The sequence below is a fragment of the Leucoraja erinacea genome, chromosome 10, assembly GCF_028641065.1.
Source record: "Leucoraja erinacea ecotype New England chromosome 10, Leri_hhj_1, whole genome shotgun sequence".
Classification (NCBI taxonomy): domain Eukaryota; kingdom Metazoa; phylum Chordata; class Chondrichthyes; order Rajiformes; family Rajidae; genus Leucoraja; species Leucoraja erinaceus.
In genome coordinates this window covers 6,977,405-6,994,454 of record NC_073386.1, presented here as the reverse complement: position 1 = coordinate 6,994,454, position 17,050 = coordinate 6,977,405, and the positions used below count along the sequence as shown (strand labels likewise).

Sequence of the window (17,050 nt, the reverse complement as noted above, 5' to 3'; positions counted from 1 at the left end):
ACCCGTGTCAACGCAAGGTAAAAAACAAAATTTGAAAATAGTGCTCACATACAGTGAAAGAAATGTCAGTGATTTCTTCCACTGAATTTTACACACTGATCTATGGTTTGCCAGTTGCATAGAGAATGAGTACCTACGATAGCGGACGACTCATACTGCCTTAACCAGGCATGATATTCACCTCCAAAAAAAAGTAGGAAGTATTGGCCTGGGGTCCGGGAGGCCTGTTAGCCCCCGTACAGTTTACATAACAGAAGCTTAGAATTTTTCTAACACCCAAGCAGTAAAATAACCCCCAAAAGATAAATATTTCATGAAATAAATGACTTCATACAGCTAAAAAAATCTTTTCAAAAAATGTTACTTGAAATGTCTCGTCCTAGCACTGTGTGCAAATAGCACAGAAAAAAGATTTTGACTTCTGCTTCAGTAAGGGAAGCTGGTCGTAGATTGGCCGCAACGCCTCTCAGAGAATGCGTCTGAATGGCCACCGATCGGTGCATTATGTGATTGGACACAACGCCATTGGAGACAGTGGCTGATTGGACGGCAGCAGACCAATTTGTTGATTGGACAGGAATTTTAAGGGAAGCTGGTTGGTGATTGGACACAACCCCCTTAGAGACAGCGGTTGATTGGCCGCCAAATAATTGGGCACAAAAAAATTTTAAAGTAGGAAAACAAAGAAAATCGGAATTCCGATTTAAATCGGAAGAAGATCATGCCGGTTTAACAGAAGAAAGAAAAGCAGGTACAGGGAAATCTAGCTGCCATTGCCTATTCCCTCATTTAATTAAATCAGGGTTGATATTTTAACTTCAGTGATTTTTGTGAAAGGATATCTAGTCCTGCAGAACGCCAACACCTTTCAACCTCTCACCATTTTAAAACACTTCATATTTGTTTTTTTACCAACGTGGGTGATGTTATTTTTCTACATTCTATTCCAACTGCCAAATGCTTTTCCTTGGACTGAATCCGTCTTTATCCCCCAAAGCCTTTCTGCACCATCCTCTTGTTTCTGGTCTGTATGCCCCAGACTCTACTTCCTTAATTCTATTTTTCAGTTCTTCCCTACTAATGATTTCCTCCAATTATGCATTTACAATCGTAATTCATATATATTCTGCACTTCCAGTATACATTGTACATCTTCTATGACAATGTCATTCAGCATTACTTAAAGTTCAGCCTCTCTAATGATTTGAGATATTTTAAAATACTGCCTTCATTCAATTATGGTCTTATTCATTATTCACTCCCTGAAGTAAACCATCTGTATGTCTTCCAAACTATTCCGTAACATACCAAAGCAATGGCAGTCACTGCCCTGCAGCATCTTAACTGAGAGAATCAGATTAAGATCAATCTGCTTTAGCACAAAAATGTCCAACTAAATGACTTTGGACAAGCCAACGCTAATTAGCATCAACACTACAAACATTTCAGTTTCTTTCAGATGATAATCTCGTGTTATGTAGAGGAAGGTAAAACACTGAAAGTACTTACCAGGAGCTTTGAGAACCTTTTCAGCAGATGCCAGTTTCTGCTTCTTTACTGCAGCTTTATTCGGTTGTATCCCTTTCCTTTTCATGCCCCGTCCAAAATTGGATGCAAACCCACCTCTCTTGTATGGCTGATAACTTGTATCAATTTGTATGAGAGGTCTTGAGTACATATCTAAATCTGATTGCTGCAATGCATTTTAAAAGCAGGTGTGAATTGTTACTACATTGGTCTCAAAAACATTCAGATTTACTTCTAACCTGCATAGCCATAGCAAAAATCTTATCCAATTCCTACAAATTCCTACGTTTTTTTTTTTTTTGATAAAGCATGAATTGAATTTGTTTCAGGCTGTGTACTAATAAACTTCACAGTAACAAAGTTGGAGTTGATTTTTGCCCTAAATTCTATTAACCATTTTGAGAATTGTTTACTACTATCGTTGGAATAATCTTTTGGGATTAACCTAAATCAAAGATTTTAGTTCTAAGAGTTGATGAAAAGGCTCAGGATTATGTCAAACATACATGTTTACTTCTTCAGTTATCTTCATCCCCATCTCCCCAAGTTGCAATACTGGTATTTTAGTGGTATAATGAAAATGCACGCATTAATCCATTCCTAAATAACCAATAAATTAAATTTAGAATCTGTTTGTTGAGCTAGTTTAAAATGCCACCTGAAACAGGACAGAAGGGAGTAATTATCTCTCATTAATGTTGCACAGCCCTGCCAAATAAAGGACCAACCATAGCTTTCAGTGCAACAGAGTTGCAATAGAACACTTGGTTATATAATACAAGAATGAAGGCATAGATAACCAAGGTGGTTTCTGACCCATTCTTTCAGGATAATTAAATCAGAAAACTTTAGAAGAAACGTGGAGAATAAAAAATACAATCAAGATGTACCCTGAAGGTCACCTTTACAGTTAAAGGTATTTTCACTCAAGAATTTTGTTTTTATATTTAGAACTTGATATGGAACCAAGGAACTTATGCACAAGTATAATTTTAGATTTCTCAACTGGGGCAAAAGCTCCACTCTCTCATAAATTGACAGTTTTTGTGTTACAGCATTTGGATTATGCTCAAAGGTGCATACATGGAAACCTCATTGCAAACTCAAGTAAAAATCCTATTATCGTCTTTAGTTTCCCAATGTGTCATCTCTGCTGGTGACATGTAATCTATGGAGCAGTTCCAGGGGAAATTTACTTGCTCCACTCTGCCTCAAAAAACGTACAGACAGCCAGAGGAGAAAGCTGGACTGAACAATATAGAAGATATACTAATTATTAGCTTATCCCGTATTAGAACTTAAGCATTGTATGGGGATAGCACACAGCTCAATAAGTTAATTTGTTGTTCATGATTAATGTAAATTTCTGCATCAATATCTAGAAATTCATGACATTGAAAATCTTTATAACTGACTGCAAATTCCCCAATTTACTCTTAATATATTTGATTTGGTGAACACTACCCTAATAGCATTAAAGCATTTAAATAAGTTATCATTCTACAACTATCAAGCAAATCTTTAAGTCTCTCTAAAAATTGATAATCTACGCAGAAGACTCTTTTAATATCACCAGTGCTTCAAGCATGCTTTGTAAATAAATGTATTAGTCGCCATTAACTGGGCCTGTATTTCTCTGTTGGTCAATAATGCAAAATCGTGCAACTTCAGTAGAATTTGCTATTGGGAAGTAATAATGAGCATGGAAGGAAATTATTTTATTCAAATCAGTGCTGATTCAACAGAAAGCAAGGTCTCACAGCCTCCAAGTGTAATTATTTCAATGGCAAACTATTCCTCTAATTCTTGCTGAGAGGTTTCTCAGGGCCAACAATATCATCATATTACACAAAGCAAGAGCCAGAACAAACAGGTAGAACTGCAGAAAGCAAGTTTGAAGATCGCAGACAGCGAATGCATACAGACTCCACACATGAAAACACGAGATGTTGTTTTGAGTAGATTTGAACTGGAATTTGGAGGCCACATAATGAGTTAATGATCATCATTAGAATCTGGAAACTTTGCCAAGATTGTTCAAATGAAGTCCTCAAAGTGAACTATCAATGTTTTGGTAATTTTCATTTCCAAGGCTAGGCTTACAAAAGTAAAATGTGCATTTGCCTATATAAAGGGACAGTTTTGAACATTAATATACAGCATTGTGAAACAAATTACGTTATATGCAGTACATCAAAATCCAAAGTGGTCAAAATATTTGTTGAAAGAAAAAAAATATTAAGAATGTAAAAAAGAATATTTTCCTGAAAACTTGAATGATTTTTGTAGTGTGGGCAGATGATGTAGAACATTTAAATTTACAAAAAATGCTTACAATGAGTAGTTCATATAAAGTGCAGATTGTGACACCTGCATGTTATGGCAGTTACAAAGCATACTCGAAAGAAACTAGTAATAATAAATGAGCAGCGCACATTTAGTTTAACACGCTAATCATAAATAATAAATAGATACCATTAGAAAACATAATGCACCAAAATATTGAAAAGATTCAAAAAATGTTTAGGAACTAATCTCCACAAGACCCTTTCTTTAAATAAATACATAAATCACACTTGTGCCCAAATTGTTTGCATTAACTGCCCCAAAACAAATGTTCAAAGCAAGCTGTGTATATATTGTCATAAACTATAACACTTCACCATTTCCCCCTAAAGATGTGTCCTTAACTGTTTTGTTTTGTGGAAAACTCCTTGTGTAAAATCCAAATTCCTATCATTATAAAATGCAAGTTCACAAATTAAGATAGAATTATGCAAACAGCAAACAAACTCCTTCATGATGAGATTTTGCTCCTGACTAAGAAATTGGCTTTGCAATCAAAAAATTAATCAAACAATAAAAGATTCTGGCAGAGGGATATCGAATCACACCTTGTATTTTAACATGCACACAATGAGCACAAGTTTTGATTTTATTCTCAAGAGTTAAGTAGCGAATTGAGCAGACAGCCAGAAATTCATTTGGTCAATAGGGCACATTATTTTTTAAGAATGTGGTTACGGGCAGACACACCAGGTTGCCTGATCTGAGCAAGGTCCTCTAGAGCAAATCGGGCCTGGTATCAGAACTAAAGTGGCACTTGGTCTGTCCATTGAGACCTGCAATGTTACCAAGTCTTCAAAATTGTGCTAAATTCAGCACAATTTCCAATGGGTGCTTGACCAACAATAGTGAATGGGTGCAAGAGCCAAAATTAAATTATGTCCACTGCAGCCATGTCTTCCGTTTCTCATTGAGAACATTGGTGACCTGGCACAGCATCTCTTAAACTGCCTTTAGTACAAAAGGTCTTGTTGCAAGAGCGTTTTTCCATAACAAAACAAATTTTTAACAAATCTCACTGCAATTCAAACACTTAAAACTTAAACCACAATTTGAGGGGTTTTAAAAAGGGAAAAGCATTATGCAATTACCCACTTTTAAAATGGGTCCAAACTTAACACCCACCATTAACAAAGATTTGCCCAATTTTAAAACATTAACTATACTAAAGCAACCGTTTTAGTCCATGTGGCAATTTTTATTTTCTCTCACTAGCAAAATAATGCTAGTGATCAGAAATGTTGTATCCTTTAAAAATAAGCTGGCATGGGAATAGAATCTCAAAGATTCTGTACTTACTTCTCTGCCTCGACCTCTGCCTCCTCCTTGTCCTCCCATCATCGAATAGGGTCCGCCTCCATACTCGGTGCCAGAATAAGCAAGCGTTCCCCTCCCCCGAGAGCCTCCAGATGAAGGCTTCGAAAGGAGTGTAGAAAAGCTGCTGTAGGAAGAGTAACTTCCTCTTCCCGTATCCGAATCAGCCCACACCCTAGGCATTGTGCTTGAATGTGAGTAGCTGTCATCCCAGCTAGACCTGCTTTTATCATATAATCGGCTCTGGCTTCTACCTTCATAAGGGTCAAGGTATTGATCACCGAAATTCCTGTAGGAGTTCTCGGATCGATCAGGATAGCTATCCCCAAAGCGGCTTCGTCCTGGTTCATGTAAATCGTAGCCAGATCTATACAGATCATGGCCATCCAGAGCAGACCTGGAGTCATGCGACTCATAAGGTCCAAACCTGGAAAAATTGCACAGTAAGGAAACCGGTAAAGTTACCAGTGACATATAATAAATCCAGAAAACACTATTTACCTGCTAAAAAGGGTTCAAATAGTCATCCCCTTTTTCGTAGGTATATTCTTGTTCATGTATAATTTATATACAGCATTAATTAAATTATTAAATGTACTTTGAAAATAAGTTTTCAAACTCAACTAAAATGGCAGCATTTTACCGTTAGTGATTTAAGAATGCTTACAATTTTTTTAATGCTTACAAGCCTACTAGATTTATAAGAGTTCTTCACCATTTTTAGATTGAAACTATTTGTCAATGGATAATCACTAATAGTATTCAAAACACACTTTTGTTCTGGAAGTTGCCACTTTCCTATAGATTTAAGAAATGAGAATGAAAACTTATTTACAGCAAAGTTAAAAGCATTTCACTAAAATGTTAAACCCTACCTAGAATATGAAAGCAGTTTTAGTCAGCAATGTAAAGCAGCCAACTTTTATAATTGCCGGAGACACTTATACAAGTTATGCAAATTATTTGTTTTATCTACATTGTTTTCTAATTAAAAATACTTTGTTTAAATGTGTCCACAGAGCATTTTATTTTATATCTAATTATAATAACAATGTTAACCCAATTACCTTTCATATCCACAGCTGATTAGCATGGAGATGGCCAGCCGCTTTGAAGCTGAACATACCAAGTCCCCAAAATCATCAGTATGCTTACATGCGATAGAAAGTTAGATATTTCTTTCAAGAACTGAAGGGCAGGCACCAGGAGTCTGCCTAGACATTTCACCAACTTTCAACTAAATTTGCAGATGTAGTATCTCAACATCCCAAGGCTCATATGCTCCAAGATACCCATTTCTGCCCTAGATTCAATCAACTTCAATTAGAACTGAATATTTTCCCACTCTTGAACAAATGCAAGTTCAAGCATCTACATTTCCTTTCACATGCAAGCATACAAATGATGACATAGATCCTACACAAAACTGCAAATGCCAGTGCCTCTTGCAACCATAGTCTTGGAATTAGGCTCTCAAAATTCAAATTGGGTACAAGAATCAATAAACCCAGTATAACTCAGGGATGTGTGGGGCCTTACATGCAACCAATTAAAAGAACAATATAGGGGAGGTAATTTCTATTTTTCCCTTTGCTGGCAGAATAATTTTATTAAGTTACTGCCATTCTGTCAGAGTGTTTGTGTGATGTGACTTTGTGTCCATTAGAAACAGGTTTAGCAAAAAATATGAATTTCTACCATCGGGGATAGATGACTATCGTCTACCGAATTGAGCTACACTTGGGACTGGTTTTAAGTTCCCAGGGTTTAGACGTCTTAAATTGTCATCACCATGAAGGCAAAACCAAGTGGGAGAAATAAAGCTTTAACTTCTCCTCCCAAAAAGCTTTTGGCTATGTGAAAGAGAGCAGTTCTGGGGAATAGACAATAAGAATGCCCAAGTCAGATTACAAATTTCTAATATTAAAGACGTCAATGTGGAACAATGCATAAATTAAGAAAATACTTCTTACAATGGCCCATTATACTATAGACATCATGGCATTTCTCCAAATACATTACAAACCTCCTTAGAATACTTTACAATTTAGCATCAGGAAATTGTAAAGCATTCTAAGGAAGTTTGCAAAGTATTTGGAGAAAAACCATTAGGTATATATATCTTTCCATCGCCATCCTACTACCCAATGGAAAATAAAATGTTTATTTTGCTTTAAATACATCGCCAGAATTGGCCAGAGTTCATGCCCACTTCCACTAGGGTTTGATCTAGAGGACAATCATTTAAAAGCACAAGTGAGAGCACAACAAGTTATACTAAATAAATACAATTTAGTTTTAAGATTTTTGGTGCAGATCATTTGGCAACATCTTTAGTACAGTTACTAATTGGCAATAGAAAGCAGGCCAAAATAAATCGCCGCAGAATTTAGAAATTCATAACCAGGCAGTATTATTTCTAGATAACCTGCCTCGTTATGTCAACATCTGAACTCTGTTATTGACAATATAGCAATCAGCTTCCAAATTAAAGAGGAGAATCACAAGTCCAAATATAGGAAATATTAAGCTACTAAGCTTGCTTCACCTACCTCTCACTCCTACTAGGAATCGGTTCCATGTAAGACCTGGAGCTCCCTAAAGAGCTACGTTCATAGTCACCACTCATCATACCTTTAATGGAAAGAAAGAGTTACTTTTCAGCTGCGCTCAGTTACATGCATATTTACATTCATTAATTAAACATTTTAAAAGACCATCGGTCACTGGAAGCATTCAAAAATAAATAAGGGCAGGCAGATATATGCTTTGCAACAAGGCAAATGGGAGACAAAATGATCTAAGTGCATGCAACTAACCGACAGGGAGAGCTAGATTGCCCGAATGAACATTTCCCATTTCCATTTTCTCTGTATTAAAGCATAAGTATTCAGCTTCACTCTCCCATCTTGTTAGCTCTGTGGGTAAATATAGAACAAAATGCAGCACTTGGTCATACAGGTAAGTGCGACCCCAGGTCTAATATCTGTTCCAAATTTGAGATAGATAGGGAGTGGGTGGGAGGGAATAAAATATCCACCAACTTACTTAGAAACACTAATTATGCATATACGTTGTGCTGCCATTTGGTCAGTTCAATGCTCACTTGTGAAGTTACAAATGGAAGTGTGCATGCTAGATAAAAGAGAAATCACCTATTTTGACCCACTGTCCAACAGTTTGAAAAATAAGGCAGAAATGGAACAAGTCCCAAAATTCAGTCCAACACAATCATTACCAATAACGGTTCATTGCATTATACGTATACTGCACACTAACTGCTGGCCCATTTACTATAGTTTTCATCCTTGTTTTAGGCCCCTGATGATGTACACTGGCACTCTTGTGACATTGCTACATGTTGCACACATCATCATCGCAGAAACACTCAATTCCAAGCTCCTTTGACCTGCCGATTACACCATGTATTTTTTTCCCTTTCATTTCCGAGTCAAACCTAATGCAAATAACATTTGTAAGAAACAACATTTTGGCTTCCTTGGTAGATATTGGCTTCCTTGGTGGTTTCCAACAAAACCCTACGGCAAAACATATGAGCCCACTTATTGAGGTTATTTTGATCTTATTGAGATGTATAAAATCTTGAGAGGACTAGATCGGGTAGATGCACAGTCTCTTGCCCAGAGTACTTGAATCAAGGACCAGAGGACATAGGTTTAAGGTGAAGGGGAAAGGATTTAATAGACGTTTCGGGTCGAGACCCTTCTTCAGTGATGTATGGGGAGGGGGCGGGACAAAGATAGGAATCTGAAGGGGTCACTTTTCCACACAAAGGGTGGTGGGTGTATGGAACAAGCTGCCAGACGAGGTAGTTGAGGCAGGGACAATCCCCAAGTTGGGCCGAAGGGCCTGTTTCCACACTAACACTCTATGACTATGAATTGATTTTCATCCATTCAAAAAAAAATCAGGCTCAAGCCATCACAAGTAGTTCAATAGAGACAACAATAAATTACCGCTTACGCTATTAATATTACTCAATTATTTTGCAGTTAAAGAGGGGAATTTAGAAATGTAGGTCATCGAGTTCAAAGATGTATAGCCATTGAGGCAGAGGCAATTGTAATGAGAAAATGCTAATAGCAAATGGCTCAAGACAAACTTCAAACTTACAGACTTTTATAATATCTGACAACTAGTTGCTGCAATTTTCTAATTTTTACCAAACAAAGTCCACCTTGCCCTGAAAAGACACGGGGCTGAAATAACTCAGCAAGTCAGGCAGCATCTCTGAAAGACATGGATGGGTGACGATTCGTAAACGAGAACTCAATGACTACTCATAATATCAGCTTTTTATGAGAATCCCAAAGCATGAAGACATGAGAGGAATGATCAGAAGATTTGGTCAAACACAGCTGCAGGAACTCGGAGGGTTAGGTGGCATCTAAGAAGGGAAATACTCAGATGAGATATCAGATCATGACCTCGTTCAGACTGATGGGAGTAGAGGGGAGAAAGCCAGTAGAAAGAGTTGAGGAAAAGGGGGGGGGGGGGGGGGGGGGGGGGGGGGTAAAGAGTTGGCAAGAGACAGTGGTTCCAGGTTAGGAGTCAGGTGGAGAGAGTAACCAAAGCTGGAGGTGTCGAGTGCATATGAGAAAAGGGTGCAAATGGTGCAATTGGATAAGGAAGATGGGAAGTGACATGTAGAACGAAAGGAAAGGATGGTGAAGAAATGAAAAATGGGATCCAGCCAGGTCTGGTGGACAAAGTGGTCCTCTATACTATGTCTGGTCTCACCGATGAAGGGGACAGCAGAGACCACCAAATGTAATTGACAAAGTTGGAATATGCCCACGTAAATTCCGTCTCAACTGGATGGGGTCTTTGGATCCCTGAATAGAGGCGAGGAAGGAACTGTAGGGACAGGTCTCGTGCCTCCTGCAATTACAGAGGAAAGTGTCTGGACAGGAGACGTTTGGAACAAGGTGGTCACCATTGACATGAAAAGCCAGGCACAACTGGGGCCCAAATGAGGGCTCAAGACTACACTTTTGTTTGAAGAAACAGAGAAGAATCAAAAGAAGAGTTGTTGAATGCACCTACAAGTTCCACCAGACTGGGAAAAGTGTCAGTTGAGGGGAGCTGCTTAGGTTTCTACTCTAGGAAGAAACAAAGGGTCTTGAGGCCTTCCTGAAGAAGAATGGAAGTGTAAAGAAGAGGGTGCCATGGAATTGGAAGTGGTTAAAGCAAAGGAGAACATGAGATGCATCCAGATATAGGTGGGAGGAGACTGGACAAGATACTGCTGACATTTGAGAAGATTTCAGTAGGGTAAAAGCTGACAGAAACAATGAAGCTACAAGAGCAGTCCAGTTTGTGGATTTTGGGTTGGAAATAGAAATGGGCAATGTTGGGTTGAACAAATTATCAGGGCGGAGGCTGTGAAGGGGAGATTACCACAAATAAAGAGACCTGTGATGGTTTTGGAGGCAATGGGCCGCTGTTCGTTGGTAGGGTCATGGTTAAGGCTATGTCTGAGAGTTGTCACACAGCCCCAGCAAGATAGAGGTCAAGATTTTTCAATCAAATATACCACCAACAGAACATTGAAAGTCAGTCTGCCAGATTGGTGTTGGGGAGGCCAGACTATTTACCACATGCACAAAAAATACTTGCTTGATACTAAATTTATTAAGAAGTTACATTTAAAAAAAACACATTTTTCGACTTCAGCCACAAAAAACAATATTAGTCATAGTAGAAATATACTACCTTAAACATTGATAATATCCACCATCAGAGACTGTCCAAACTTAAATAATGCTGCAGGGTACCCTTTGGAGTTGTAGAACCCCAAGTGAAGCTTGCAGCATTCAATGGTAGAGTGATCGGAACAACTGTGCATTAGCAACGTTAAATAACCTCATTACAACTGGAAACAATGGTGTCGATTTGCAAGTAACTATATTTGTTTTGAAAAACGCCAAAGGTGGGCGATCATAGTAGGAAAAGTCGAATCATTCCTAAAATGACCATCATCATACTTAACAAGGGACATCGTAGACTAGCTTTTATTTCAAACTTTAACATCCATTGGCTTTTGCTTTGTAAAATAAACATTAAGATGTTACATTAACAGTCATAACACAAATGGCATTTCAGGGAAAGTGAATGCAGAAGTCAAGATTCTTTCCCAGTGTTACTCCAACTGTTGATGCTCAGCAACTCAGACCCCACCTGATTTCCAGTTATCCCGGCCACTCCAACTACCGCTGGTGCCACTGTTCAACCATTCTGATCCACCTGTCAAAGAAAATATACATAATTATGCTGCCAAATTTAATTCATGAAAGGGAAAAGACCCTTGATAACATTTATCCAAGAAAACATTGGTGATGCAAAAAGTCTGGCAAAATGCACTATCATCTTTCAGTTTAATCTAACCCAATGTGTAGAGACCAGTGCATTATTATGGTGAACATTTGTAAATGAGGAATTGCAAATATAATCAAAATGTTCAGAATCTTCAACCTCAAATATTAACTATTTATTTCTATAAATGCTACCCGACTGCTAAATATTTGCAACATTTTGGAACATGAACAGTATAACACTTGAGCAGGCTCTTCAGCCCACAATGTTTGTGCCGAACATGACGCAAAGTTAAACCAATCACGTCTGCCTGTACATGATCTATATCCTTACATTCCCTATACTTGTTTGTGCCCGTTTCTCTTCAGATATCCAGGCGCTATTGTAATTTTCATTATAAATGCATTTGTAAATGTCAATGCATTGCTTGACTCTAATCTCTATTGGGAAAGAATTAGTAGCTTGTCTGTTTATTGGTGATACCATTTCATGTATCAGATCTGCAATGGAAAAGAACTTGAGTGCAGTCAGTATTCATTGACCTAAAATGATTGCGGAACTGAGTAACACGGAAGCTACATGCACCTGCATGTTGCAACTCTCAGATGCTCAGAAACATCGAAGATGTGCAGAACTAGGCCCGTTTCTTTTGCCAATTATACAGATTTTCTCTAATCAAGGAAATTCACCAAAGTGGCCAGTAGATGGAGCCCAACTGCCATTTTTAAAAGAACGTATTTTACATTCAGCGGATCGAGAATGAGGTATACAAGTAAAATTAAACGTAAATGCCCACATTGTCAGAGACCATTTAAGTATTAGGGTGTTCACAAACTTGAACTTCAAGATATTCATATTTAAAGAAAAAGTTTAAATGTTTCCATTCACTGACTTGAGAGCAGTCCTGACCTCCCATGCACTTCATTGGAGACCCAAAGAACTATCTTTCAATTGGATTTTGCTGGACTTTATCTCGCACTAAAAATTATAAAATTTTAAATTAAAAAATATAAAATTATAAAAACGAAAAATTATGCCCTTTACCCTGCATCTGTACACTGTGTATGGCTTGATTGTAATAGTCTTTTCGCTGGCTGGATAGATCGCAACTAGAAATTCTCAAGTGACAACAATAAATTAAACTAAGCAAGTTGGAATACCATCCGTGCCTTTTCCAATGGAATTCTGGGGAAAATTACAAACTGACATGAATTCCTAGAAGTCTGAAGAATTCCAGTTTGAAGAAGGGTCTCGACCCAAAACGTCGCCTAATTCCTTCACTCCATAGATGCTGCCCGAGTTTCTCCAGCATTTTTGTCGACCTTTGAATTCCTACCTAATAGCCCTGGAACTATGGGTCTAAACGAGGTTATACAGGGGATCCAAGGCATAAATTACCGCTTAGCAAGCTGCCCCTTAAAGTCTGATGTACTATAATAAGTGTACATAAATGTCCAAAATACAACAGATTTTACTCATGCAAGCATTACCACCTTTCAAATGCCACTAATCTTAAAAAGTGAATTAAAAAACACTTGTGGTCTCCTGGCCACAGGAATTATACAAAAAGATTGCTGAGGAAACTTGATGACATCACTGCTGATGAACACCAGGTAGGCCTTCAAATATTCCTGGGAAAGCAGAAGTCCTCACCTTACACGGTTGGCTTTGTGGGAATTGGAAATTGAATCTATAAACAGCTGTAATATTGGATGAGTTCCAGCTTACACATAGAAGTTGATATGCCAAACACAAACAAGTGTATTGGAATACCCATATCAAGAAGCTTTAAAAACTATTTTAGTAGATGACCGATGCTAGTTGGAGAAGAGGAGGACCCTTGGATGAAACATTAGGGACACGGTTTCTCGAATTTAAAGGTTGGTTTAAAACAAGCAACAAATGTTTGAAATTATATTATTTCACTGTGGTGACATTAAATTTACGAGTAATTCTTCCCAAAGTTCAGATACAATACATAAACCCGTTACCACATTACCAATTAATTGAATATGAATGGGTTAGAAATTGTTCACTGGGCATTTATCATTTCTGAGCTTGTAGGCAGCCAGAAATGCATATTTATTCCAAAATGCTCAAAACTTTATTGTAATAAAAGTAAACAAAAGCAACATTGTAGTGAACAAGAAGATATAGACACAAAATGCTGGAGTAACTTAGCAGGACAGGCAGCATCTTTGGAGAGAAGGAATTCCTTCTCTCCAGAGATGCTGTCTGGCCCACTGAGTTACTCCAGCATTTTGTATCGATCTTAGGTGTAAACCAGCATCTGCCATTAATTCGTACACACAGTAGTGAGCAATTGTGCTCTCCGCTTGACTTCCCCAAGGTACTCTGAATTCCTCCCACTTCCCAAAGATGTGTCAATTACAAGGTTAACTATACCCTAGGGTACAAGATGGCGACAGAATGTGGCAGCTCTTTGTGCGATATCCCAGAAAGGCATCTAGTATTATACATTACAATTGTTCCATCTTGTTACTAGTGTAATCAAGGTATTGGTGAGCATGAGAAAGGAAGTTCGTAAAGTCTTGATGAGCCGAATGGTCTCAATGTTTTCAGATGTTTTGCAATTCAGATTATGTGGCAGTTTAGCTTTCCAAAACTAAAGGCAACATTTAACATCTAGTTAGTATAGTTCAATCTCTCGTGTACCGAGCGAGGTACAGCGAGTGAAAAGCTTTTGTTTTGTGCTATCTAGTCAGCGGAAAGACAATACATGATTACAATCGAGCTATTTACAACGAATTAGCAGGCAAGTAGCTAAAATATGACTCAGGTTGACACCTGGAACACGATTCTACAACTTTACTTTTACCCCCCCCCCAAAACCACTGAAATCCAGCACTATTCTTAGGTATTTTAACCGACTCTTCTTCTTATCTAGAGCCCTATAACAAACAAAAAAGAAAACGCCAAACTCCATCACCGAGTCCTATGTGCAAGGTTTCAATGGGCGCGTTTATTAAAATTAAGGGGGGTTGTTGGTCAGATCTTTGGATGCGGGGGGGGGGGTGGCAGTGGAAGCACAAGCTTTGACACTAGGAAAACGCAAAGTCCTGGTAATTCGGGCCTGACCCGAGACACCGTCTGTCCATTGCCTAAGCAAATGCTGCCCGAGTCGCTGTGTCACTCCAGCACCTTGTGTTTTACTGAGATAAAGCCATTCCATGTTATCAATCCGGGTGGGAGATCATGATTCATAGAGGGGAGGGGGGCCAGGTTTTCACTGCAACCACGTTCTTGAGGGCCAGGGGAGAGGGAATGAATGATACGTTATTTTCACATGTCACAGTGAGATTCTTTGTTTTACACACATGATATGCAAAGAGTCGCCACATGGAGGGAGGCAGGGTTTCAACAGCAACCATCGCCCCTGAGGGCTAGGGAGGGGAACGGAGGCCGGGCTTTCACAGCAGCCATTGTTCTTTAGGACCTGGGAGGACAGGAAGAACAGAGGGGGGGAGAAGGAAAGAGAGGAGAGAGAAGGAAGGAGAGAGGTGGGGAAGGAAAGAGAGGAGAGAGAGAAGGAAGGAGAGAGGTAGGGAAGGAAAGAGGAGAGAGAAGGAAGGAGAGAGGTAGGGAAGGAAAGGAGGGGAGAGAGAAAAGGAAGGAGAGAGGGAGGGAAGGAAGGGAAGGAGGGGGAGAGAGAAGGAAGAGAGAGGTAGGGAAGGAAAGGAGGGGAGAGAGAAGGAAGGAGAGAGGTAGGGAAGGAAAGGAGGGGAGAGAGAAGGAAGGAGGGGAGAGAGAAGGAAGGAGAGAGGTAGGGAAGGAAAGGAGGGGAGAGAAAAGGAAGGAGAGAGGTAGGGAAGGAAAGGAGGGGAGAGAGAAGGAAGGAGAGGTAGGGAAGGAAAGGAGGGGAGAGGTAGGGAAGGGAAGGAAAGGAGGGGAGAGAAGGAAGGAGAGAGGAGGGAAGGAAGGAGGAGGAGATGGGGGGGGGGGGGGAGAGAGAGAGGGGGGGGGGGGGGGGGGGGGAGAGAGAGAGAGACAGAAGGAGAGGACGTGAGGAGAGCGGCCATTTTAGCGCGGGAGCCGCAGCGCGGGTGGTTGAGGCCACTCCGGTCCCGGTCGGGACATTGAGGCCACTTCGGCCTCTGGGAGCGAGGATGTCGGCCTGTGTCCCACAACGCTGCGGGCGAGGCCTCGGGTTCCCTCCTGTAACATGCCCGAGAGCGGCGGTGAGAGAGGGGGGAGCGGGGGGGGGGGGAGGGGAGGAATAAAATGGAGAGGCGGGCGGGCGGCCTCTCCTTGTCGCCACACACACACACACACACACTCGCTCCTACCTCGCACCCCGTCCGGGTCGCTGGGGGCCCAGCCCCGGCTGGAGCCCCGCATACCGCCGTCGTTCTCGCTCATGCCCCAGCTGCGTCTGCTTCCCCTGATGCTGTCCATGGCGCCGCTTCTCCTTAAGCCGTCCATGGCGCCGCTTCTGATTAGGCTGTCCATGGCGTCGCTTCTCTTCCGTCCGTCTCTGGCGCCTCCCTCGGCAGCAAAGATTATAGAGGAGCTCGGCGTTGCGACACAATAACCCGCCCTCTCCCCCGGCCCAGGGGGCGGGCTCGCGTTAAGTCACAAGTCAAGTCTAGTTTATTCCTCACATACACAATACAATACAATACAATACCTTTTATTTGTCATTTGAACCTCACATGAGGTTCAAACGAAATTTGGTTTCTGCAGCCATACAAGAAAAGAACCAAGACACACACCAACACAATTCACACAGACATCCATCAAGTGAGTCTCCTCCTCACTGTGATGGAAGGGAAAGTCTTGTCTCTCCCCTGCACATACGAGATGTGAAGTGAAATGAAAAGTGGCAATGCTCGCGGACTTTGTGCAAAAAGACAAACAAACAAACAAACAAACAAACTACAAACACAATCATAAACACACACATATTCTTTTACATATTAAATATTGGAAGGAAAAACGTTCAGTAAAAGTTAGTCCCTGGTGAGATAGGGGTTTACAGTCCGAATGTGGTTTACAGTCACAAGTGGTAGGAGCAGAATTAGGCCGTTCAGCCCATCATGGAAACATAGGTGCAGGAATGCTAGAGCCAGCACCGCAATTCAATATAATCATGGCTGATCATCCAAAATCAATACCCCGTTCCTGCTTCCCCCCATATCCCTTGATTCCTTTAGCCCTAAGAGCTAAATCTAACTCTCTCTTGAAAAGTCTACTCTTTCCCTCGCAACCCCATTCTACTGCCTTCTCCCCGTAACCCTTGACACCTGCACTAATCAAGAATCTATCATTCTCTGCCTTAAAAATAACCAATGACTTCATAATTAAACCATTTGGTCCATCAAGTCCACTCTACCATTCAATCATGACTGACCTATCTCTCCCTCCTCACCCCCATTTGAGAATATCCTAGTTATATAATATAAATTATAATGTAAGGTATTTTATTAAGTGAAGATTAATTTGACTTCTTTGGGTTTTGAGTAAACTGATGCTTTGTAATTCTGTGGTGTAGAAGATGTGGGAATCA

At 40.1% G+C, this 17,050-nt stretch overlaps 1 protein-coding gene across 3 annotated transcripts in view; it reads right to left on the bottom strand.

The window, feature by feature from the left end:
• LOC129700737 (DBIRD complex subunit ZNF326-like) overlaps nt 1-16,061 on the bottom strand; it is a 30,204-nt gene extending 14,143 nt beyond the window's left edge. Inside the window, exons 1-6 of one of the 3 annotated variants that reach the window (XM_055641374.1) lie at nt 15,831-16,061; nt 11,389-11,454; nt 8,007-8,105; nt 7,740-7,821; nt 5,173-5,614; nt 1,510-1,693 (exon numbers count right to left, since the gene is read on the bottom strand). In XM_055641374.1, coding sequence (XP_055497349.1) covers nt 1,510-1,693; nt 5,173-5,614; nt 7,740-7,821; nt 8,007-8,105; nt 11,389-11,454; nt 15,831-15,993 — 1,036 coding nt within the window. In that variant the 5' untranslated portion in view covers nt 15,994-16,061. The remainder of the gene's footprint in view (nt 1-1,509; nt 1,694-5,172; nt 5,615-7,739; nt 7,822-8,006; nt 8,106-11,388; nt 11,455-15,830) is intronic. The other 2 variants (XM_055641373.1, XM_055641375.1) reach the window with 2 other exon arrangements.
• Between the last annotated feature and the right edge of the window lie 989 nt (nt 16,062-17,050).